This window comes from Macaca thibetana, chromosome 3 (genome assembly GCF_024542745.1).
Source record: "Macaca thibetana thibetana isolate TM-01 chromosome 3, ASM2454274v1, whole genome shotgun sequence".
Lineage (NCBI taxonomy): Eukaryota > Metazoa > Chordata > Mammalia > Primates > Cercopithecidae > Macaca > Macaca thibetana.
The window spans coordinates 73,312,915-73,339,246 of record NC_065580.1 but is presented as its reverse complement, the minus strand read 5'-3'; the positions used below and the strand labels follow the sequence as shown (position 1 = coordinate 73,339,246).

The 26,332-nt window shown below is 38.3% G+C and overlaps 2 protein-coding genes across 3 annotated transcripts; one reads left to right on the top strand and one right to left on the bottom strand.

The window, feature by feature from the left end:
- Positions 1–202: 202 nt before the first annotated feature.
- On the bottom strand, positions 203–4,731 carry GNGT1 (G protein subunit gamma transducin 1). 2 transcript variants are annotated; one of them, XM_050782943.1, is made up of 3 exons: positions 4,656–4,731; positions 4,458–4,564; positions 203–472 (listed from the first exon to the last, which is right to left on the bottom strand). In XM_050782943.1, the coding sequence occupies exons 2-3, from the start codon at positions 4,551–4,553 to the stop codon at positions 344–346; spliced, it is 225 nt and encodes a 74-aa protein (XP_050638900.1). In that variant the 5' UTR covers positions 4,554–4,564; positions 4,656–4,731; the 3' UTR covers positions 203–343. The 2 variants fall into 2 exon arrangements, with proteins under 2 accessions (XP_050638900.1, XP_050638901.1); XM_050782944.1 differs by having other exon boundaries at positions 4,458–4,561.
- A 16,434-nt stretch (positions 4,732–21,165) lies between these two features.
- TFPI2 (tissue factor pathway inhibitor 2) lies at positions 21,166–26,004 on the top strand. The gene is made up of 5 exons (XM_050782940.1): positions 21,166–21,560; positions 21,832–22,014; positions 22,942–23,130; positions 24,633–24,803; positions 25,168–26,004. Exons 1-5 carry the CDS (start codon positions 21,311–21,313, stop codon positions 25,242–25,244), a joined length of 870 nt encoding a protein of 289 aa, XP_050638897.1. The 5' UTR covers positions 21,166–21,310; the 3' UTR covers positions 25,245–26,004.
- The last annotated feature ends 328 nt before the right edge of the window (positions 26,005–26,332 follow it).

Here is a 26,332-nt window from a genome sequence, read left to right as displayed (position 1 = left end):
ATAAAATTTCTGGGTGGAAAACTGTAAGTGTTGAAAGGGAAGTGAAAAAAGCATAAAACATTTAGTATATGCTGATGACTCAGAAAGCTATAGAATCATTTAAAAAACATAGTTCTTTTTAAAGAACTTCAAGCAATATTTATTGGCAATTATGTGTTAAACTGTGTGCCAGATATGTTAAGAAAAAACATAGAATGAAGGGTTACAACACTCAATTTTTATTAAAAGTTTACATTTATAAATTTAAAAATTCACATACACGCTTAGTAGTACTATTATGTATGAGAAAAATCCATATTGTTATTAACATTTGAGATATCCTCAATGGCTTTTTTTTTTTGTATTATGAAATCACACAGCCTCCTTTGAGCTCCTTGAAGGGATTTTTGTCCTCTGGGATGCCCTTTACCAGTGGATCCTCGCCAGATCGTTCTTCGACGTAATCTCTTACTTCTTCACAACATTTGGAAACCTTAAGGGGAAGGAAAAAGGGATGACTCATTTTGTTTAAAACTGAATACTCCAAATGCCAAGAATTATTTATTACAATAAATTTTCAGGTTGTATATTTTCAGTATGATTCTCTCTGCTTTCTGCCAATGCATATGTACTTTGTAGGAAAGAAGAAAGTTGCAGCCTTCCCAATCCTTCTGGATATATCTCCAGACAAAGGAAAAACAGCTGGTCATGCTCCAGCTAAAGATTCCCAGCAGACACTGCCTCCAGCATTGAAGGAGACAAGACCCAGGAATCAGAACACAGCTGGCAACAGAAGTCAAGGGTGTCATCAGATTTCATATTGATTAAACCTTTTTCCTCATTCCAAAACTGTGACTCGTAAAGGTGGAAGAGAATGAATATATTAAATTCCAGGCTTATCACCATCCCTGAATTCTCAGAAGTATACACATGTAATTTTCCTTTACACTCATCTACAGTGATTGAGCATGGTGGTGCACTAGGTGAGCTCCAAGGGGTTAGGGACCTCTGGCTGATTTGTCCAATGTATCCCAGCCATCTAGAATAGAGGCTGGGTTCTTTAGTGGTCAGTGAATAATTTGCTGGACTGAATTATTCATGTTGTTTTTGATTTTGCTTTTCACTTATCTGCAACATTATAGTAATGATTTAGTAAAAAATCAGGCCTTTCAGCTACAGTCTGTTAGGTACCACTTAACGTGCCTTGTAGAGAGAGGTGATGTTCTATACATATGTAAATATACATATATATATGCACACACATGAAATCTAATTATTTAAACTCTTTTACCTTCAACTTGTTTGTTTTCAATTAGTGTATCTTTCATGATAGTAACACCATGCTACTTTATTTTTGTCAGTCTAATAAGTGGCCATACCATAAGTTATTTAACCAATTTACTGTTTTTTTTTTTTTAAATGAAATCTTTGGGCCACTTTTATGTAAATTCCAAGGAACATTTGATATAAGACTTAAGATTAGTTTACAACTATGCAGACTTATTAATTACATATTAGAACAAATTATTTTCCACTGGGGCCAGGAAGCATTTGTCAGGTTAGGTTCTTCCTTCAAAGGATGATACTTGCAGATTTATACAACTTTTGAAATATGCATTAATTTAGATTCATTTTTTCCCTCTTGCTCAGTGGTCCCACACTCTCCCGCTAAAAGTCACTACTTTTGCCTTCACCAGATGACAGGAACAGAGGTGTAAATTGTTCTCCTTAATTCAGTAGTCCATAAGGGGTTGGTTTTGAAGGTGCCTGGCTGGGATCTGCATATGTGAGAATGAAAGGAACAATAAATTACCTAAAATTATATATGTGTATAGGTTTAAAAATTATTTCAGTGAGGCTTAATATAAATATATGTAGTTTACATAGGATTGCAAGGCTCTTCTCATTTACTAGCTATTTAGTCTTAGTTAAGGTAATTCATCTAAGGTTCATTTACTACATAAAACACTATAAAATTACTACATAAATTACTTTTGCTACATAAATTTACTACATAAATTACTGTAAAATAGGAATAGCTACATTGGTTGCCTTAAATGCCTAACAGGTGCCTGGCACAAGAAGATGCACAATCAAATGATAACTATTTTTAGCTATTACTACAATGATTGTCTTTAGTCATTGCCTATTACATTGACTTATAGTCATTGCAAATCTGTCAGCTTTAGAAACTGGATGCAAAGACTTGTATTACTAAAAAAAAAAAATCAGTATAATATGAATCAGTCTGGTTCATAGAATCAATAATAATTTTAAGGTAATAATAACATAATGACATAAAGCACTTGCTATTACCAGGCATTGTTCTCAGAGCTTTGCGTATATTACCTTGTTTATTCCTCCCAATTATCCTCTGAATTAGATGCTATTACTATCGCTGTTTGAAGAAACAGAGGCACAGGTAAGTTAGTTAACATAGGTGAGGATTACACAGGCAGAAAGTTGTTGTGGAGAAAGAATCTGAGCTGGGAATATGGTTTCAGAGTATATCCACTTAACCACACTGTACTGATTACACGTCAGAGCTGGGGGCTCAGGACCTGGAAGTTCCATTTTATGTATAATATATGTATTATTATCTATTATATAGAGAAATAATATTTCTAGATATTACATATATATTTCTATATATTATATATATAATGTGTGTGTGTGTGTGTGTGTATATATCATATATATGTATCAGGCTGAACAATTGTGTCCCCTAAAAACTCATTTGTTGAACTCCTAACCCCCAAGGTGGGGTTTTTGGTAGGTGATTAGGTCATGACGACAGAACTCTCATAAATAGGATTACTGTCCTTATAAAAGAGACCCGAGAGAGCTTCCTCACCCCTATCACCAGGTAAGGACAAAATGAAAAGACAGGCATTCATGAAGGAGGGAGCAGGCCCTCACCAGACACTGAATCTGCTGGTTCCTTAATCTTGGATGCCCCAGCTTCCAGAACTGTGAGAAATACATTTCTATTGGTTGTAACTCACCAGTCTATGGTATTCTGGTACATCACCCTGAGGAGACTAAGAGAGTACATGTATATGTATGTGTATCTATATGCATGTGTGTTTGTGTGTGTATGTATATGGAGTTTTTACAGTCTGATATTAAATTGGTTTGACTTCCAAGAGCAGAGAGACATTGAATAATGGGGAAAAGGAACCCCAAAGCCTTATTAATGATGATGTAAGTGATGTTTACCCAAAATAAAAAGTCCAAGGTGAACTTACCACAAGTGAATAATAAACACGAAGACAACCACCTTGCCTACAAAACAATAATCCTGAGTACATAAATAATAAAACAGTTTTTGGATACTTCAACTTAAGAAGATAAAACTTTCCTTTATCCCAAAAGTTCATTTTATTTACCCTGAATTGTAAAAATAAGGACTTTAACTTGTTTGGTGTACGTTCTAAGCCTTAGTACTGATTTAATTTTATCTTTACAGCAAAACGTTTTGCCTATATGGAAAGGGCAACAGGGGAGTTTGAGATTATTATAAACATAGAAGAAGCCAAAAATCCCAGTTTTGACTGGGAGTAGGCATTTTGAACCAAGTATGAAGATAACACAAACTCCTTTTTTACTTTGTCCTGATAAAATGAGATGTTTTGAAAATATAAGGTTATTGTTACCACTTGTGGAGGTTTTGTTCTACTATTAATAATTTTCCTAAAATGAAGGGACCTAAAATACATATCTACATCCTCCAAGCTTTCATCACTGTTTGTTTGGTGGTTTAGTCCTTTGCCATTTCTTCTCCTTCTAATGGCAGTGAACTGTTGGTAACCCTTTCTAAGATTTGTCAGATGTTTTTAGGAGGAACCAGTGAGTTCTTATGTTTGAACTCATCTTTATTTGCCAAAGAAGAGTAGAATGTACTCATTTATTACTGACCACGACAGTGCAAGAGGGGATGACATCATAGCTTAAAGTATTGCAGCAATATCAAAATATTGTATCAAAATATCAATATCAAAACATTGCATTATAAAGAGAAGTTTAGAAAAGTAAAAGCAAAATGTCTATATTATTGTATGCACATATTTACTTTATTGTTTATCTAAAATATGGTTTTTGTCTCATATTCTCCTTTCTTTTTTTTTCTCTTTCTTTCTTTCTTTCTTTCTTTCTTTCTTTCTTTCTTTCTTTCTTTCTTTCTTTCTTTCTTTCTTTTTCTCTTTAAAAATGTAAAAGCATTCTTATCTTAGTGGTCATACAAAAAGAGACTAAGGATTGGGCTTGGCCAAAGGAAAATGGTTTGCCAACCTCTTCGATTTAGAATCTAAATCAAGAGATAGTTGTGATTGATTATCAATTTTCTTAATCTTTGATACATTTTTAGATGAACAATTTATTTGTAACTACATTTAGCCTTACCAGCCAATGTTTTCTAACCTGGTACCACCACAGTATCTCTAGCTTAAAATAAAATTCTAAAGAAAGCAGCAACTTACTAGCATTCTTTCCAGTGTCACTTCTTTCTTGAGCTGGTCAACTTCCATCTTCAATTTGTCCTTTTCTGTCAGGTCCTCAATATTGATTACTGGCATCTTTTTGCCTGCTGAAGGTGTAGAAGGTTAGCACCTACACATGAATTGCTGCAGTTATTTCAAATCAGTCTTAGCCAACAATTCCCTCAGCTCTTAACTTACAAAGTAAACTCTTCTTTGTTTTATTTTAAATATCCCACGACAACCAATTTCACATGAGCTCTCTCTCTTAACAATTGTAGCAATGCACACTAGTCTTGGGATTTTAAAGCTTCTTCCTAATCTTCACTAATATGATTAAGTCAAGCATTTGACCCTAAACACCTGTCAACAGGTTTGTTGGGAGGGGTGAGTTTAGTCAGTATATAATCTAAAATACTTAAAGCTGCTTCTTGCCCCTGGTCTTTCGTACAGTGTAAAATTTGGGGTTTCCAATCCTTACTGTCAATTCCAAAACCCTCCACCACATGTTTTATGTCATTTAACTTAGTTTGAGGTCATTTGGAGGACGGGCCATTAATTTCCTAAATCTCTAGAGTATTTAACCTGGTATTAAAAGGGAACCATATAAAAAGTATCACTATAAGTTCATTATAAATAATGGATTGTTTAAATGTGTACCTAGTAAACAGTGTTTGGTTTTTTTTGTTTTTTTGTTTTGTTTTGTTTTGTTTTGTTTGAGATGGAGTCTCACTCTGTCACCCAGGCTGGAGTGCAGCGGCCTGATCTCAGCTCACTGCAAGCTCCGCCTCCCGGGTTTATGTCATTCTCCTGCCTCAGCCTCCCAAGTAGCTGGGACTACAGGAGACCGCCACCTCGCCCGGCTAGTTTTTTGTATTTTTTAGTAGAGACGGGGTTTCACCGTGTTAGCCAGTATGGTCTCGATCTCCTGACCTCGAGAGCCGCCAGTCTCAGCCTCTCAAAGTGCTGGGATTACAGGCTTGAGCCACCGTGCCCCGCCGTAAACAGTCTTCTTAATCAAAAATAAACTAGTGTATTACTTATAAGTGTTTTTCCAACAACACCTGGAATTTGCCTGTAACTGTCACAATGAATCTGGTAACAATGATGACCAAATTTAGCAGGTTAAGGGGACATGGCAGGTCTGATCTACCAATAAACATCCTACTAGAACAGACTTTTTCTTCCGCCCTCTTCGCAATTCCTCTTCTCCCCAATTAGACCAGTGAGTAATGGGGAAGAAGGCTCAACAGCTGGTGATAATGCTATGAAATTGAATAATGGGGAAAAGGAACCCCAAAGCCTTATTAATGATGATGTAAGTGATGTTTACCCAAAATAAAAAGTCCAAGGTGAACTTACCACAAGTGAAAAATAAACATGAAGACGACCACCTTGCCTACAAGACAATAATCCTGAGTACATAAATAATAAAACAGCTTTTAGATACTTCAACTTAAGAAGATAAAACTTTCCTTTATCCCAAGTGGCCAAGTGACATTGTGCCTATAGTGTCTCCTCCTTCTCCCTAGTCCAATTTTTGTAATGAAGTATTATTATAAAAGTAAGTGTATTCATATTTCAGAGAACAACATAACATTGTACATCTACATGAAAATACTCTGCTAATAATATATCAGCAATTAACCTATTTCCTTGTATTTAAATGATGTTTTCATTTCCAAAACCTTTGAAGAAAGATTGTTTCCCTTCCCAGTCTTAAAATATCCCGTTCTTCTCTGGATAAGTAGTAGTTTAAGATTTTTTTTTTTTTTTTTTTTTAGATGGAGTTTCACTGTGTCACCAGGCTGGAATGAAGTGGCCCAATCTCGGCTCACTGCAACCTCTGCCTCCTGGGTTCTAGTGATTCTTCTGCCTCAGCCTACCGAGTAGCTGGGACTACAGTTACATGCCGCCACGCTCAGCTAACTTGTATTTTTAGTAGAGACGGAGTTTCACCAAGTTGGCCAGGATGGTCTCGAGTTTAAGATAATTTTAAGGGAAAAATGTCTACCTAGACCAACATAGAGGTAGAAAATAACACACTATGGGTACCTGAGCCCAGTGATTCCTATGTTTTTATTTTTGCTATTCCGTTCTTTAAGAAACAATATGACTATACAAAGGTTATTTCTTCCTGTATAATCCTGTTTTGTATTTGAGAGCCCAAATGTTATTCTCATCTTCCTTCCCACTCTTTTAGACTAAATATAAAACTTCATTAAGTATTTTTGATGATCATTTTTACATTTTGACAATGTTCTTTGCACAACTTTTCTTCATTTTGGAAAACTTTTAATTCCTCTAGGCAATGGCTCTTCACACTTCAGTGTGTGCAGGAATCACTTTAGGAAACTTGTTACAGTTATGAGTCCAACCTTAGAGATTCTAATTTAGTAGATCTTGGGTTGGGTTTAGAATTTCATTTTCTCTGTTCCAGGAAGCCCTCTCACATACTTATCAACAAAATAATCATTTACTGGTACTTGCTAGCTGTGTGACCCTGACCAAATTACTTGACCTGCCTGTGCCTTAGTTTACAGGGAAATAGGGGCAATAATACTACCTACCTTGTAGATTTGTTGAGAGGATTAAATGTGGATAACGTAGGTAAGGACTTTGTAACGGCGTGTAGAACAGAGCAAGCACTTGCACGTGTTAGCTGGTGTTATTAACTCTGTTGTACTTCCAGAATTTCAAACTGTACTCTCTTATATGGCCCTTGCCATATAATATAGGGGAACTTATAGGTACGCTAAAGGACATAGGTGATATTACCGATACACTTATAGCAGATCATGTGTACATCATTTGGCTCCTTTAATATCATGCATTCCAGATGCTCTGCCCAGCTCTCTTTTTTTTCCAGGGTAAGGTACCGAGTCCGCAGCAGCTGCAGGTGTTGACTGTCAAGGGCAAACCTCTTGCACAGGTTGGCCCTTATCTGATGGGCAACACTTTTCCTGATGATGCCTGGGAGATTATGTTCCCATCTGACCCCTGAGGTTGACTTGGAGCAAAAGGCTGGCTAATGTGGGGTCCTATCAGCCTAGCCCCCTTGCTTCTGGGCTGAAAAACTTTGTTGTAACTGAGAAACTTTCAGAGCTTTCCATGGGTTTAGAATGATGCCAGACTTCCGAAACCACTTTTTACTAACTTCTCCTCTTGCCCCAGCCTTACTCCTTTAGCAGTTTCTCCTGAGAGCTTGCCCTGGAAAAATGTCTTACACAAGAATTCCTGTCTTAGGCTTTGCTTCTAGCAAACTCAACCGAAGACACAGTGGAGTTTTAGAGGCTTTACAAGACAGGTCATACGTTGCATAACTTTTATGTCCTCATTACTTTCTATTGTTCTGTATAGTGTTTGGTATATAGAAGAGATCAGGAAGTATCGACAAAGTCACCTAACCTATGTCATATGCATTTACCTAAACATAGAAAAACATCCAATTTTTCTAACTTCATTTATCAATAAATGATTTCTTAACTCTAAAATGCTGTGATACACCATGCTCAATAATATTAAACATTTAAAACACTTTATTTAGAGCAAATATATTATTGGCAGATTCTAGAATTCTTACCAAATTTGATGTCACAGGTCTTATATATATATAAAAAAAAAAGGACGAAAATTTTCACTTATTTCAATGACACAAAGAAGAACAGTGAATATTGTCTGCATGGAGATTCCAAATGTTTAGTGTCATATTGAAGTCAATGGTTCAAATTCAAATTTAATATCATCTACTTTACTCCCTATTCCATTTTGCAGATGAGGCAAAAGCATTCCAGGGAGTTTGAATGCCCTAAATTAAACAGTGAGAGGCAGTGGAGCTGAGGTTACAACATAGGTGTTTTTCATTCCAGCACGTCTGAACTGACGTATTTTTCATTGCAGCACGTATCTCTCAAAGTAGTGTAAAGGAGTGGATTTGTTTCTTCATACCCCAGAATTACATAGAAAGTCCAGAGTTGATGACAAATAGCACTAAAGCTGCCACTCATATTCTAAGCTTTCAGGTTGGTCCACCTCTCCACAAAAAAAGTCCTAAGAGACTAGATCAGATTATTGAACCTATTGCCAACCATCCCCACCCCACCTTTAGTCAAAATTTAAGGGGAAGACTGAAGACCTATAGACAAATAAGCTAAGATTGCTGTTACAGCCAGCCTGGGGGAAAGCATACCCTAGATAAGGAGATGTTTGCCCTTTCACTTCTTCCTCCGTCCTGCCCTACCATCAGAATATCTAAGGTCCAATAAAAGGCAAGAGGAGGGCAGGAGGGGGGAAGTATTTCTGAGTTGTATCCCATCCATAGATCCCTGGTTCTCAATGGGGGCAATACTGCCCCCTAGGGGCCCTTATGAAAATACATCAGCTTGTTTGTAACAGTATTCCGTAATTTTTGTGGGTATGGATAAGGAATATCAGGTATCTTGCATTTTCTGGGATCTTGCAGCATAAGATGAAATGTGACACATTCAGCATGACTGTCAGATATGCCAGACTTCCACATGGACAAAAGCCATATTTATGGTTATTTGAACCTTGAAACTCACTTCATTTTACATAGAAACAAAATATTTTTTCCTGGCTATTATGTACACTTTTTACAATAACGCATATAAATAAAAGGAAGACCATGCACCAATAATTTTTTGTTTCTCTTTCAGAACATCATATCACTCTATGTAGCCATGGGCTTGATATATGTGTCAGTCTCTATTCTCAGTTGCTATGTCTATGGTGAATCTATACATTAAAAAATTCTAGTTCATTATGTATAGTCATGGTGAATATTTTCATATTGTACTTAGTCTACACAATTTGCTGCTTTTTTGTATTTTATACATATAATTTAGGTACTGTGATGGCTAATACTTAGTGTCAACTTGATTGGATTGAAGGATGCAAAGTATTGCTCCTGAGTGTATCTGTGAGGGTGTTGGCAAAGGAGATTAACATTTGAGTCAGTGGGCTGGGAGAGGCAGACACACCCTTAATCTGAGCAGCACAATCAAATCAGCTGCCAGTGCAGGCAGATTAAAAGGCAGGCAGAAGAAGGTGAAAAGCCTAGACTGGCTTAGCTTCCCAGCCTACATCTTTCTCCTGTGCTGGATGCTTCCTGACCTTGAACATCTGACTTCAAGTTCTTTAGTTTTGGGATTCAGACTGGCTTCTTGCTCCTCAGCTTGCAGAGAGCCTATTGTGGGACTTTGTAATTGTGCCAGTTAATATTCCTTAATAAACTCCCATTTACATATATATATATTTATGATATATATCTCCTATTAGTTCTGTCCCTCTAGAGAACCCTAATACAGGCACCATACTGATGGGTTTGGTGAGTTTCTTTTGAGACAGGGTCTCACTCTGTCACCCAGACTGGAGTGCAGTGGTGCAATTTCTGCTCACTGCAGTCTTGACCTCCCAGGCCCTAGTGATCCTCCCACCTCACTTCCTGAGTAGCTGGGACTACAGGTGCCACCATGTCCAGATAACTTATTTTTTTTTTTTAAATAGAGATGGGATCTTGCCATGTTGCCCAGGCTGATCTCGAACTCCTGAGATGAAGTGATCCTCCTGCCTCCCTAGATTGGTGGTTTTAAACAGGCCATTATGAAATATTTCTTGTACAAATGAATCTCTGGATTAGATGAAATTCATGGTTATAGAGCCCCAGAAGTGGTAGAGGAAATGTACATTGCCTTGACTTTTCTTGAACTTAAATACTAGAATGAGTTTTTATTAGCCAAGTATGGCCCACAATGATATCAGTTTAAATGATTGTTAAAGAGTGACTGCTCATTAGGAAATGTCAGTTCAACATAGCATAGTTGCTGAAGCAATTTCTGTAAAAACAAATCATTTTTAATGCTTGCATCTCAATACATTGAACATTCTCAGGAAACATTGTTACATTGACAAAGTGTGAAAAAGAAAGGTAGATATGCTTGGCAATGCAAGCAGATCGTGAAGGTCATAAGTAGAGGGGTAGGAAGCTTCCTTACATGCACCACATTTTAGTGTTTGTTAAACACCTTGGGAAGATAGAACTCTATAGAGTAGGTTAAGTGTCTCATGATGTCTTTCAGAGCTTCTATTACCTTTCTTGCTAATTTATTTTAGAATTAAAATGAGCTGAGGTAAAGTTAAAAGGCCACCTGTTTTTTGTTTGTTTTTACACATTATCCATAAGTGTATTTTGAAGTACAAATACCTGACAAATAAAATGTTTAATTTACAAAGGGCTAGATTAGGAAGAAATTATTTGAATTATTTTTAAAACTTATTTGTTTTATAGAGGATTAATTACAGATTATTTGAAATAGCAATGTTACCAGCACACTTTATTTGATTTATAAACATGCAGTTTGACATGAAACTATATTTATAAACATGTAATTCTGACAATTTTTCAGAAACAAATCCACTGTATTATGCACAATAAGCTTATAATCATATGGATGTAAACTTACTTATTCTATGCTATTCTTTTTGATCCTGACATTGTACTTGACATTATAAAAATATAACAGCTAAGAATTTTTATTGAATGCCTACTGTGTGCCAGATATGATTCTAAGTGCTTGAGGTAGAGCAGAGGGGAAAAAAACAGATAAAAACCTTTCCCCTCAACTTACATTCTAGTAAAGGAGACAGACACTCACAAAGTTACAAAAGTAAAATATACCAAATTTTGATTAAGTGCTAAGGAGAAAAATAAAGCAGGAAAGGAATAAGAACAGTGTTAGCCATGTTTCAATTACAGAGAGGATGGCCAAAGGAGCCCTTCCTGTTGACAATGCTACTTGAGTGAAGATCTGAGGGCTATGAGAGTTGGCTTTGTAGGTATCAAAGAGAAAATCGTTCCAGGGAACAGCAAGTATAAGGCAACAGTAGACAACCTTGAATATAAGGAGCCCTGTGAATTCAAGGGAGAAGTAGTATATAAAACCAGTGACCGTATAGGTCTTACAGGCCACTGTGAAGACTCTTGCTTTACTCTGAGTGACTTAGGGAAGATTGGAGGATTCTGAGTAACAGAGTGACATTATCTATCATATACTTTAGCAGGGTCAATCTGGCAGCTGTTTGGAGGCTAGCTCATAGTGGGCAACGGTGCAAGCAGAGAAGGGGCAATTGCAGTCAAGGTGAAATATGAAAGTGGCTCAAACCAGTGTGGTGCGAGTGGAGGTGGGGACAAGTGCTGAGATGCTAAATACATTTTAAAAGCAGAGACATCAGGGTGTGCTGACGGATCAGATGTAGAATGGAAAACACACACACACACACACACACACAAAAAACAAAGAGAAAAGAAAAAAATCAAGATGATGTTATTATTATTTTTTTTTTTGGCCTGAGCAACCAAAAGAAGGGATTTGCTATTTCCTGAGATCAGAGAATATAAAAAGGGAATACTAAGTCTCAGATACTTGCTAGCCATTCATTGAATAGGTGATCTGGAGTTTAGGGAAGAGGCCAGAGTTGGGGGAGAACAGAGGAGAATACCAAAGTAAACAGGAAAGAGAAGAGAACAAAGGACTAAACTTTGCAACACTTGAAAGTGAGGGAGATGAGGTGAAATTTACAAAGGACAGTGAGTTTGCTGTCCTGAGGACTAAATGAGATGATATTAGCTATTTTGGAACATTTATCATGTAATAGACACTCTATAAATACTCAACATGCAAATGCCTTTATCTCTATGTATCTACTCTTTTTTCCCTCTGTCTTTCTGCCAAGGCCAATAATGTGATAGCAGCTCACATAGTATTCATTTATTCATCAAATATTTGTTCTGTAATTCACATGGGCTAGGCACTCATTTGATTACTTGAGGTTAAAACAGCAAATTCAGCTTTCTTATCTCTTGCTTTGTTTATAACTCCTCAGTATATATCACATTCCCAGCTGAATTTTTATGGTCAAATAAAAGGTAGTTTTTGTTTTTGTTTTTGTTTTTTTTCCAACTGGTCAGGTTGATCATAAATTTTATCATAGTTGATTTTTTGAAAACCAGTTGCTTTTGTATCTGTTGCTATTTTATTACATGGATACCATTCTCTCTCAACATGTTAGCTTATTTTCAAGGTGCATGCGACTTATAGACAACCAAATATATTCTATGACAACTCACTTTCTTTCCCAGAACAACTCTATTTCTCTGTTTCCACTGTGCCATTTGAGTTTTCAAGACATTTGTAAAGAAGAAGGTTAGTGGTAATAGAAAGTCATTTGTTTATTTCACAGATGTTCATGAGAGCCTACTTTCCAGGTCTCATTCTTGGCTCTGTGATACGGTGGTAAATAAGACAGATAAACTTTATGCTCTCACAGAGCTTATGTAACAGTAAGAGGATCAGACAAGTAAAACATGTATTTTTTTTACTTGCTTGACATACTAAAAGTACTCCAAGTTCTGTGTGGGGTTAAATGGGAAACAAAGGTAAAAACAAGGAGTTTAGGTAAAAATTTAATGTAATGGTTCCTTAGAAATTGCAGACTTGAACTACATTGGCTGTTGTGGCTATAAAGAGATATGAGTAGATTAAAAATGTGATTTGGTTGTAATTCCAGCACTTTTGGAGGCTGAGGTGGGTAGATCACCTGAGGTCAGGAGTTTGAGACCAGCCTGGCTAACATGGTGAAACCCCATCTCTACTAAAAATACAAAACTTAGCTGGGCGTGGTGGTGGGCTCCTGTAATCCCCGCTGCTTGGGAGGCTGAGGCAGGAGAATCGCTTGAACCAAGAAGGCAGAGGTTGCAGTGAGCTGAGATTACGCCATTGCACTCCAGCCTGGAAAACAAGAGCGAAATTCTGTATTAAAAAAAAAAATGATTTGGAGGTAGAATTGAAAGGACTGCCGATGAATTGCGTTGTTAAGCAGTGGTAGCTCTCAAGAATGACTCCAGAGATTTTGCCTTGAGAATCTAAGTAGAAGGGTCATTTACAGAAAGGAGGAAGACTGGGGATACATAATAAAGACTTCAGTTTAGGACATAAAATGTTCGAGTTTCTGTTACACATTCAAGTGGAGATACTAAATAGATATAAATGTTTGAAATTTTGAGGAAAGATCAAGACTACACACAAATACATGTATATGTATATTCATGTGTAAATGTATGTGCAAGGTTTATATGTATATTGATTTGAAATGACATAAGAAAATAATATAGTTAGAAACGAATTATCAGGGTTGAGTCTTGAGTCACCTAGCCTTTAATGGTTAGCCACAAAAGGACAGATTGATTGAGAAGGAGAGGTCAACAAAGTAGGAAACAAACAAAAGAATGTGGTATCATGAAGACTGAGAGAAAACATTTAAAGAATGAGGGAGTATTATGGGTGGATCACGAGGTCAGGAGATTGAGACCATCCTGGCTAATGCGGTGAAACCCCGTCTCTACTAAAAAATACAAAAAACTAGCCGGGCAAGGTGGTGGGTGCCTGTAGTCCCAGCTACTTGGGAGGCTGAGGCAGCAGAATGGCGTAAACCCAGGAGGCGGAGCTTGCAGTGAGCTGAGATTCGGCCACTGCACCCCAGCCTGGGTGACAGAGCGAGACTCCGTCTCAAAAAAAAAAAAAAAAAAAAAGAATGAGGGAGTATTTGTAATTGTCAAATAATAAAAAGAATTTAGATAAGATGTTGATGGAAAATGTGATGTTGCGTGATTTTAAGGGCAGTTGCTTTGGGTGCCATATATTGAGAGGTCTAGTAGCATGTGTCAAGTTTGCTCTTGACAATAGCACTTCCTGTTCTTCCTCTTCCTAAAAGGAAGTTTAATTGGAGTGATCTGGGAAAAACAGAAGATGAGGAAGTGGAGAGAGATAGTAGAGGTAAAATTTTGGATAAATTTGCCTAGAAAATGGAGCAGTGAAGTGGGAACACTGATAGGAGAAGGATATAGAGTCAAATATAAATTTTAACTTTTGGTTGAAAAGTCAGAGATAAAGCATTCCAGATGGAAATTATTAAAATCTGGGTGTCTTTCCCAAAGAGTAAAAGGGGACAGAGCTGATGCTGTTGAAAACAGGAAGGAGTAAAGTCATTGAGAAAACAGGATAAAAAAGGATGAAGAGCAGTAGACAAGGGGTTGGTCTCTGATAGGTCTTGAACATTACTTCCCTTGTAAGAGAAAGGAAGACCAAAGACACCTGAGATTCAGTTGACCAACAGAAACAACTCACCCTTCCCTGGCTGGTTCAGAATATGTAGTCGAGGTTAACATATTTTACTCTCTTTTAACGTAAACTTTTCAGCTCCACTCAGTTTTTCCTCGGTTAATAATCAATAAGAGAAAAAACATAGTGAGAGTCCTAGGAGATGTGTGTTTCTTTCAAATTTCAGCTATTGCCTCTTCCTGCCCCAAGTAGCAGATTGTCCCTCATGTGTGATTTAAGATACAAAAGCTTTTCAACATAAGCCAGAAAAAAATGAGCATTTGGAGGGCATATGGCACTGCAGTATTAATGTATAACTAACATGGGATTTTGGCCACGTTATAAAGAGACAATATATTTGAAAGAAAAGATGTCTTTACATTTGAAAGGTCAAGGTCCATTACTTTCTGCTAAATATAACCGTGAAAATGAGGACTTTAGTGATTAAATTTCTCAATCCTCTAATCTGATTATCAATTTTGGCAGATGTTCTTCTTAGAGCATTACGGCAATGTATTTAAATTGTAGCTATCATTTGCCCTATGAATGAATTATGAACTTTATGTTTTCATAGAAAAGAAAACTGATATAGCGCTGTCCAGGTACTGAACCAGGGTTATGAAAATATATATAACAAGCTTGATTTTGGCCTCTGTTAATGTGGAAAAAAAGAATGTATATACAGTCAATGAGACCAGGGGATCAGGATTTAGACTGCCTGTGCTAACTGAATAGCTTTGAGAAAGTCACATATCTATCAAAATGTTCAGCTTTCTCATTGCAGAGTAGGGAGAGTATCGTATCTCCCTCAAGTGGTTATTGTGTGGGATTTAATGAGCTAATAAATTCAAGGCACAATGCAAAGTTTCACTGTTGTGTCCACTAGTATAGTGATTGCCAAGGAGATTTTCACATGATTTCCTTCCACAGGGAGAATTCCACAGGGATTAGGGGAACATTTCTCTTCCTTTCTCCATTCTTGATGTGCCAGGAGCTTAGTAACCCAGGCTAGAATTTTGGCTAGGTGGTGAGACTGCACTGAGTTGAGAAGTCTTGGATAAAAATCATCTAAAATTTGCCATAATCTTCTGGATGCCATACACTGTTAAGGATGTAGCAATCTGAGTGAGATTAAAGATGGTCTTCGTTGTGAGTAGACATAATGACACTTGAGGGAATATACATCCAGGAAGCAGAGAAAAGCGGTTTCTGCGAGTCTGCTCCTCTGGAAGAAGGCAATACTTTGTTAGAACCACAGCACCTAAAACAGCCAACCAAAACAAATAGATTAAGGAATGAGTCTCTATATTGCATAGGCCTAGAAGATATAGTGTCAAGCATGTTTGCATATTGTAGATTTTATTTGGAATTGAGCTTTGCTTACGTTTTATTTACTTCCTCCTCTATAATCCTATACAATCTAGTACATATTTTTGATGTTATACTAAGAACATTGTAATGTAACTGGGTTATATAGTGTTCATTCATCTACCCTATTATGCTCTGAGGTCCCTCATATTTGTATCCCAAATGTCTAGCATAAAGTTTGTCATACTTCAAACATTTAATCAGCTCCCTTTAAGGTAGATTAATGAAGGAATGAACACAGTAAGAGACACATTATAAACCCTCATTATCTCTTTCTAGGGAGAAGTGGATTCATAAAATTAGGCACAGAGTATACCCCATCCTTTCATGTGGCTTCATCTTATTATAGAACACTGTCAAATGCACTCTGTGCCTGACAGAGGGTGCATTAGAGTAAATATTTCTTACATGGGCCAGCTAGTTAGAAAAATACCTAGTTGGTGAAGGAGTTGCTTAAACTTTAGCAAAACCCTCATGACCATTTATTGCTCAGAAGAGATTAACTGCTTTTCTTAGCATATGTGTAAACTCCCTTTAGTGCCAGCTGGACTCATTTCAAGTTTTACTTTGGCAGGGCTTAAACTAACAGGCAGCAAAAACTGCATTTGTTTATTAAGGAGTTAACAGCGTAACTCCTTAAATAACTATGTTACATAATATGTATCTCCAAATCACTGGGCTCCATTAATTCTCATCATTCACTCATAAGCCAGACACGCTACCTCTCTCTAAGGTATCTGAAAGAGAGGAAGACCATCTGCCACAATCCCTTTCTTAAATTCTTGATTCACCTACCGAGACTGCAGGGCTCTCAGAGGATATAGCATCATACTCAAGGCATGGGAGGGGCTAAACAGTTCAAAATCAACTTCATTTGTTGTGGGGTCCAGGGGTGTGGTGGTGAGAAAGATCAGAGGCAGCAATCTGACACATGCAGAGGCGCTCCTGGACTCACTGTAGCTTTTGCATTTTTAAATTCTGGTATTTCGTGTTCTACTTTAAGGTCTTGGTATGGTAGAAAGAACTTAGGCCTAGGTGCAACAGAAAGAATATAGGACTAAGAATCCAAAACTGTGGATTCTAGTCTCAGGTCTGCCAACAACCGTGCCAGGTAAACCTGACCAGATACTTAACCTTTCCAGGTCTCAGTTCACACTTCTGTAAAGTGAACACACTTATAGTTCCATTCAGCATTCAGAGTATAACAACTCCATGCCTTATTGTTACAGAACTCCAGACTCTTTTGAGCCTTTGTCTTTAGCCACAGACAATTTAATTATCAATTGGTATAGCAATGATAAATCAATCTGGATGACTGTTTTTCCCAATTATCTCTAGCCTTGCACTTCCTGTTGACTTTGGACAAAGGAATTACCTTCCTCAGCCTTGTGGCAGCATTTTGGCCTAGACACTGGGTTAAGGAGATTCAAGTGCTATGACATCCCTTTGGAGGCTGATTGTGGTGGTCATGTTGCTCCTTCCAAAAGATTCTAAGTGTAAATTCGGTAACGTCAAAGTAGTCTCCAGGAAATTTAGATTACCCTTATATTGGAAGACATCTTTTTCATGGATATAAAAACACTCAATTATTCTGCAATTAAAAGAAATACTTTTTTTTTTGTAATAACCTGGCTTAGTAATCTCAAACTTCTGCCAATTCCACTTGTTTAATACTCCTCCATTTGTGGTCATAGAGGTTTTAAGGATGCACCCTGTTTGGCATAGTAAAGGAGACGGAAACCAGCATTTCTAGAGCATTTCTTGGGACTGAGTCCAACCTGCATCTACAGACCACACCACAGAAGGGTGAGAGGCCCATTTTTGCCCCTCTCCCATTTCCACTACATGCCTTTTACAGCAGCCCTGAGTGGGCTGAGGATTCTGCTCTGAGAACTCCTTGAAGCTCATTTCCCTAGAAAAGACTACCAGGAAGTCTGACAACTTTGCGAACAGACAGGTGACCTGTGAGCTTAGTTAAGAGAAGAGGTGACAGGAGCAAGGCCATGGGCTTTAATTCTATAAGGCCAGTTCAAGTTGCTCTGTTTCCTGATGGGAGTTTGATGCTCCATCTCATAATTGTGTGCCAAGGCTCTCAATGGGAAGTAGGATATAGGATGATCTGCATGAAATTTGTGCCACTGTGTGAGGGGCTAAAACAGTATCTTTGAATGCATAGGCATTTTCCATTTAATCTGCATAACACATCTGTGAGGTAGAGTTATTATGTCTATTAGAAAAGGAAACTGAGGCTCAGATAGTTTTAAATGACTTGTCCAATGTAGCAAGGAATGAAATCCAGGTATCCTCTGAATTCCAACTCTATTTTTCCATGGCACCATGCAATTTCCCAAAATGTCTGTCTTGATTCAAAAGGGCTAATGTTATTATTATTTTTTTTTAGGTCAGATTCAGAGTTTCACTCTGTCATCCAGGCTGGAGTGCCATGGCACGACCACAGCTCACTGCAAATTCAAACTCCTGGGCTTAACCAATCCTTCCATCTCAGCCTCCCATATAGCTGGGACTACAGGTATACACAACCACACCCAGCTAAGTTAAAAAAATTTTTTTTTGTAGAGATGGAATCATGCTGTGTTGCCCAGGTTTGTCTCTGACTCCTGGCCTCAAGCGATCCTCCTGTCTCAGCCTCCCAAAGTGTTGGAATTACTAGCAGGAGCCATTGTGTCCAGTGGTTCATTTATTTTTGTATGAGCAAAAGATGATCAAAAAGTGTCCAGCAGTTGAGAACAAAGAGAAATGACAGAAGAGAGTGCTGCATGAAAACTGAGTATCAGCCCTTAAATTTTATTTTAGTCTGGTTTAAAAATATATTTAATTTTATTCAGAAGATAGAAATAGGCAAGTTTGAAGTTGAGTTAACTTTTCTCCTGAATATGATTCTCAGCAAATGAGTGGTAAATTCCCTCTCCTAATAATACTTTGAAAGAACTGGGAGGGTCTAATCTGACTACTCTGAATGTGTCATTCTGAAACTGGCTGTCTGTCTCAGTGGTTGGTGCATTAGAGCCAGCTCACACAGATTTTGGCTATGGGGAGCTCTGGCTCTTGGAGATCTTTTCCCATCTCAGCATTCAGTGATTCTGCAGTGGCAGCTTGAAACTGACCTTAGTGAGAGCATTTACCCCCAGAAATCAGTGAACTATACAAACCATCTCCCTCCCATTTTATTTTTTCCCTACTGGAGAGGTGACAATTAAACATTTACCCTTATAGTTTCAACTATCATTCTTAATCATAGATATCTGCTAATCAAAGGTGACAGCATTTCCAGATCAGGCTGGTTTTCCTAGGACTGTGACCTTGTAACATGACATCAGAATGACTGAAAACTGGCACAAGGATATAATGTGCAAAATATCTCAGAGTATTAACCCACTTTGAGCAAGTGTATCCTATACTTTTCAGGGCTTCCTGGAAACTTGAAAGAGAACTTCTATAAACTACTCCCAGTATCCTCAGAAGTCAAGAATAATTATTTACTTGAGAATGTTGAATAGAACAAGAGAAAAGGGGAAGGGAAGACACGTATATTAAAATGTCCTCAAAAATATCTTTAATATTTTATGTAAAATTTCACTGTAGGTAATTGTTTGTATTTAAAAAAAAGTAGGTCACAAGCTAATATGTCAAAGGAACAGGGAACTTTAATAGATGTACTAACATTAGGAAACGTGTGGCAAGACACTGATCTGGTCAAATCTTCAGAACTCCCCAAGGCTATCTCTCTGGACTACTATGTTTCATCTTGAAAAACATAGCTACATACAAAAACGTAGCTCCATACATGCTTGGTTGGGGTGTAAAATGGTACAATCATTCTGAAAAAATTGTTCGGCAGTGTCTAATATTTCTAAGTATTTTATCCAAGAGTAATAAAAATTGCAGGTCCACACAAAGCAGCTTTATTCATAAGAGCCCCCAAACAAACTAGAAACAACACAAATTCCAGTAATAAGACATTTGTGATATATTAGAATATTACTCAATGATTTAAAGGAACAGACTATTGATACACACAGCAACATATTTATACATTGTGGGATAGTCATACGTTTTGTAAATTCATACCTCGGACTAGGAAGGAATTAAAAGAAACAGATTATTGATGCAATGACCTGGGTGTAGCTCAAAAACAGGAGGTGTGAGAAAGAAATACTACACAGTGAATGCTTTATAATTCCATTTATATGAAATTTCAGAACAGGCAAAACTAATGTATGGTAATAGAAATGAGAAGAGTGGTTGTCCCTGGCCTGAGGATGGAAGGATTGATTTGGGAAAAAGTCTGCAGGAGCTTTTTGGGGTGATGGAAATGTTCTAATTTACTCTTCTTCTTCTTCCTCTTCCTCCTTCTTCTCCTCCTCCTCTTCTTCCTCCTCCTCCTCCTTTCTCCTTTCTCCTTCTTTCTTCCTTCCCCAGTCCCCTTCTCCCCTCCCCCTCCCCCCTCCCCCTCCCCCCCCCCCCCCCCCTCCCCCTCCCCCCCTTCCCCTCCCCCTCCCCCTCCCCTTCCCCCTTTCCCTTCTCTTCCCTTCCTGAGACAGAATTCCACTCTGCCGCCCAGACTAGAGTGGAGTGGCGCCATCTGGGCTCACTGCAGCCTCCACCTCCCGGGTTCAAGCCATTCTCCCACCTCAGCCTCCCGAGGAGATGGGACTACGGGCGCCCGCCACCACGCCCGGCTAACTTTTTGTGTTTTTAATAGAGACGGGGTTTCATCATATTGGCCAGGCTGGCCTCAAACTCCTGATTTCAGGTGATCCACCCGCCTTGGCCTCACAAAGTGCTGGGAATACAGGCGCGAACCACCGCACACCGCCGAAATGTTCTAATTCTTTATTGGTGGTTATACAGTTGTCAAAATTTACCAAACTGTCCACCTACGATATATTACAAGCCTGTATTAAATGTAAATTCGAACTCGGTTGAAATCTGTGTGTATAAATATAAATATACACTTACTTACATTTCTAATCTAATCTGAAGGTCTATTGCAACGAATCCCGCTCCGCTCTGACCCAAGAATTCCGCACTTTCTCTCCACCAGTCCTTCAAATACCTGGACTTCATGCCTTCAAGAAGTGGATTCAGGCTTCTTTACAGCACAGTCACCAGCAGGTCATTCCCGTCTAGCTTGCCGATTTCCCACCACTGACACAAACCCTCCCTCAGGGCGTCCTCGTCTGGACTACAGGAGAAAGTTTGGGAGGCAGGTTCAACTTTTCAACTTGGCGGGGAATTCCTCTCCCTCTTACAGTTTGTAGTGCGGGGGCGGCGGGGTGACAGCCCCAGTGCATGAATCAGCCACCCCTCAGGCTCCGCCCCGGGGGGGTCGGCCGGACGCTCGCCCCGCATAAAGCGGGCACCCGGGCTGCCTGGAGCAGAACGCTGCGCACCTCCTCCCGCCAGGCGCTTTCTCGGACGCCTTTCCCGGCGGGCCGCTCGACCCCCTGCACCATGGACCCCACTCGCCCCCTGGAGCTGTCGATTCTGCTGCTGCTCCTGACGGAGGCTGCACTGGGCGATGCTGCTCAGGAGCCAACAGGTATCTGGCTACTCCGGGAGCCTCTCTCCCCAACCAGCGGAGAGGGCGCAGCGGGTCATGGGGCCCCGTGCACCCGCGCTCCAAGCCTCGCTTTCTTCAGGTCCCTGCCGCGCGCTCCGCGGGCAGGGGGGACTCGCTCCCAAGTTTGCACTTTCTCTGCAGAGGCCCCTCCGCTCGGAAGGGGACAGAACTCCTCGGGATTCTCCTTCCTCCTAGGAGCTACGCCTGACCACTTTCCCTGTCTTTTGCTCTCCTTTTGCCCCTTCTTCAGGAAATAACGCGGAGATCTGCCTCCTGCCCCTAGACTACGGACCCTGCCGGGCCCTACTTCCCCGTTACTACTACGACAGGTACACGCAGAGATGCCGCCAGTTCTTGTACGGGGGCTGCGAAGGCAATGCCAACAATTTCTACACCTGGGAGGCCTGCGACGAGGCTTGCTGGCGGATAGAAAGTAAGTGCCCCGCCCGCACCCAGGACTCCCGCGCTCCTTGCGCCGGCGGCTGGTAGCAACTTCGCCAGTTTCCCACGTCTCGGTTTCTACTGGAAGTTGTAGTCTGGGTTTTCTCAAGTGTTAAGCAAACCTCATGGTTTTCAGTTTCTCAAAAATAATCACAAATTTACAACCACTAATACATTTTCTGTCTCCCAGTTGACATTGATCATAATTCAGTGCCTATGCGGACTCAGGGAAAGATTCGTTCCTTCACCATAGGGTATAATAAATGCAAGAGAATAACGTGTTTAGGTGCAACGTAAGTGCTTCTCTGTGTTTTTCTTTAGTTACAAACCTATGATTTTTATCTCTCCTACAGTACATCATTTCCTCCTGTCGATTGTCCATCAATCTGAAATACTTTTAGTGGATTTTATTATTAAAGTGTGACTTAGCTCATTATATAACTCTACTTTTGTCCCGATACCCAAACATGTGTTGGATTAGTTGCGGGATATGGTGGAGATTCATAATAATGTTATATTTTACTTTATTTTTAATTTTTAGATTATATCTGTTAAGGCCTGTAAGAGAACATGGGGCTTTGCGATTCAAGGAACTGAGCCAGGGGAAAATGCATATTCATTTGAATAAGCTTTGATTAACTGCATCTGTACCATCAGAGAACACCCAGAGAAAACAAAGTGTCTTTCTACGGAACATGAAAGATACCTCACAGCTGAGTCAGCTCTGAATACACTCTTTTAGAAAAAAGAAAGAAAAAAGTAAATATCTGGATTCATAGGAGTATTCTGGGGATTTACTATTCCAACACTAATACGACTTCTCTCCCCCCATAAAATGTTGCTGAATATACAGTGAAGTTTTGAAAGTAATAAGAAGGCTACTTTGACTAACATTGTTCTATTACTCTCCTTTTCCTAGAAGTTCCCAAAGTTTGCCGGCTGCAAGTGAGCGTGGACGACCAGTGTGAGGGGTCCACAGAAAAGTATTTCTTTAATCTAAGTTCCATGACATGTGAAAAATTCTCATCTGGTGGGTGTCACCGGAACTGGATTGAGAACAGGTTTCCAGATGAAGTTACTTGTATGGCCTTCTGTGCACCAAAGAAAAGTAAATACGATTTTTATGTTACTTCTATTTCACTTTTTTAAAAAGACATTTGGGTGGAAAAAACTCAATTTGATGCGAAATTAACATGGTGTGCATTCTCATGATTTCACATTACTTGACAAGTTAATGACTTGTCAAACTCTTAGGACTGGAAAGTGACAAAGCCATGATTCAAATTTTTGCTTTCTGCTTCTTCTGATTTGTTGTTGTTGTTGTTGTTGTTTTGTTGTTGTTTTTGAGACGGAGTCTCGCTCTTTCGCCCAGGCTGGAGTGCAGTGGCACAATCTCGACTCTCTGCGACCTCTCCCTCCCGGGTTCAAGCGATTCTCCTGCCTCAGCCTCCTGAGTAGCTGGAACTACAGGTGCCCGCCACCATGCCTAGCTGATTTTTTTTTTTTTCTTTCTTTCTTCTTCTTTTTTTTTTTTTTTTTGTATTTTTAGTAGATAGGGGGTGTCACCGTGTTAGCCAGGATGGTCTCGATCTCTTGACCTTGTGATCTGTCCGCCTCGGCCTCCCAAAGTGCTGGGATTACAGGTGTGAGCCACCGCGCCCGGCCCTGAATTGTTTCTTTAGAACTATTTCTCATCTACTCAATTTACATATAAAAGATTAAAGTATTCATTAATGAATGTTATGACCTCAGATTTGTACAGAATCAGTTATACATGTGAGATAGTGGAATATATACAGAATTAAGATGGTGAAACTTGAAAATTTATTTATAAAGTTTTCGGTTAGATTTCTGTATTCTTTAGTAATTGCAAATTGCAGCACAAACATCTCTACACTTTCCTGTCCTATCCGTTTGTTACCTCTCCCACCACTACACCTGAATCATTGAAATGATGGTCTCTTGAGTAGTAGTTAATATTTGCAGAGGGAGACAATACAGATATTTCCCCTAGACACAGAGATTTTTGAAAAGTTCAACAAACAAGGAAAACTTGCTTTGGCAGAGAATTTGATGAAGCTTTATGGCTATACTGTGTTGAATATGCAAACTCTTGAGTTAATGTGGTGATGGTTGCTGTAGATGTTCTCTTGTTTGTATAGATATAAATGTTTTGCTCCAGTGGTTACCTGGAAATTAGTATGCATATATTCTTGATTAATAATGGAATGAGAGCTGCTAAAAACATTAAAGCAAAACTACCAACACGACAAAATGTACCAAATCATGCCACATATTGTCCTTGAAACTTACCCCAGTTTTACCTAACCATATCTGGTATTTGGGTTTAACTTCTTTTTACATTTAAAGGATACAAAGATGTAGCTTCAGAAGAAATTCTATCCAGTTTACAAAAATTTAGAATTACCAAAATATAGCATGTAAGCTTACCTGAAATTTGAAGCACATCTTTTAAAGGTTTAGTATGATATTTTGGATTCAGACTGAGGCTTCTATGGGATGAGATTTTCTTCAGTTACTTCAGTAATCACCATACTTTAAAAATTCTGGTATTATCACATTTCTAATTTTCTTCTGTTTTTTATAAAGGTCCATCATTTTGCTACAGTCCAAAAGATGAGGGACTGTGCTCTGCCAACGTGACTCGCTATTATTTTAATCCAAGATACAAAACCTGTGATGCTTTCACCTATACTGGCTGTGGAGGGAATGACAATAACTTTGTTAGCAGGGAGGATTGCAGACGTGCCTGTGCAAAAGGTAGTGAATGTTTTCTTATTCTGCCTTTAGATAAACTTTATAAATAACTTATCACCAAAATTGTATTTTTATTTATCCATTTTACTAACAGCAATTTGCCATTTCTAGACTACTTCTACATAAGTATCTCCACAGTGTTAATCAGTTTTGTCAAAATGCTTTTACTGGCTAGCTGCAGTAGACAGTAGCCGTATTTTCATATCTTAAAGGTAAAATATTATTAACTGAGCGTATAATGAGTTTTGACTTCACAGTCCTTAAAAACAAGATGAAGTGAGCTCAATAACCGTGTCAGAAATAGTGATTTATAGTGAGCCTACAGACTGGAGATGTATGATTTTCACTGTTGTTTTATTGATTGTAGCTTTGAAAAGGAAAAAGAAGATACCAAAGTTTCGCTTTGCCAGTAGAATCCGGAAAATTCGGAAGAAGCAATTTTAAACATTCTTAATATGTCATCTTGTGAATGCTTATTTGCCTTTATGGTTATATGTGAAGAATAATATGACAGCATGAGGAAACAAATCATTAGTGATTTATTCACCAGTTTTTATTGACACAAGTCACTTTTTAAAAAATTTGTATGTTTTTTATACACAGCTAGCTGCTATTCAAATGTGAGTCTACCATTTTTAATTTATGGTTCAACTGTTTGTGCGACTGAATTCTTGCAATGCATAAGATATAAAAGCAAATATGACTCACTCATTTCTTGGGATTGTATTCCTGATTTCAGAAGAGGATAATAACTGAAACAACGTAAGACAACATAATCATGTGTTTTTTAAGATATTTGAGAATATAAAGGACTAGCAAATAAAACTCATTTTGCTTTAAAAGTTGGATTATATTTTAGGCCCAAGAAGATGAAGTCGCAGATTTACCAACACTTTAAAAATATTACTCCCATTTTATTGTGTTAGATTGCAGTACAATGAGTGAATAAGGGGATTTATTTAAAAGATCATAACTTTCTTGACTGATTTAAAAAGCTGATCAATTTATTAAAGCCAGAAATGTTGTCCTCTGGGAAAACAATTTCTATCTATTTATCTACCAATCCCCACTCACATGTATATGTTTGTGTTTACATATAGATAGATGGAAGGATTTTCCTGGTGTTACATTATTTCCTAAGACAGAGTGGGTTGGAGACCACTAAAGTTATAAAAACCAAGGAAAGTAAAGTTTTTCAAATGTTTGTACTGTTTAAGGTGTTTATTTATATAAACCATGCATAAATTTAATAATTTAAATTTAACCAGTAAATTATCATTGATTAAATATGGTCATTCCAATGAAACAGCTTTTTTCTTTCTCTGTAATAAAATAATTTTTCAAAATTCTTACATTTTCATGGCAAGATTAACGTATTTAAAAGTATGCCTCTTATTTGGCAGAATTACAAATGCATTTACCTTTTGCCTGAACAATCTTTCATTTAAAAATTTATCCCAGTTATTTTGACAAATAGGTATATGCCTGAGAACTCTGAATGATGCTGAAAACTAGAAGCAAACCAGGTGCTC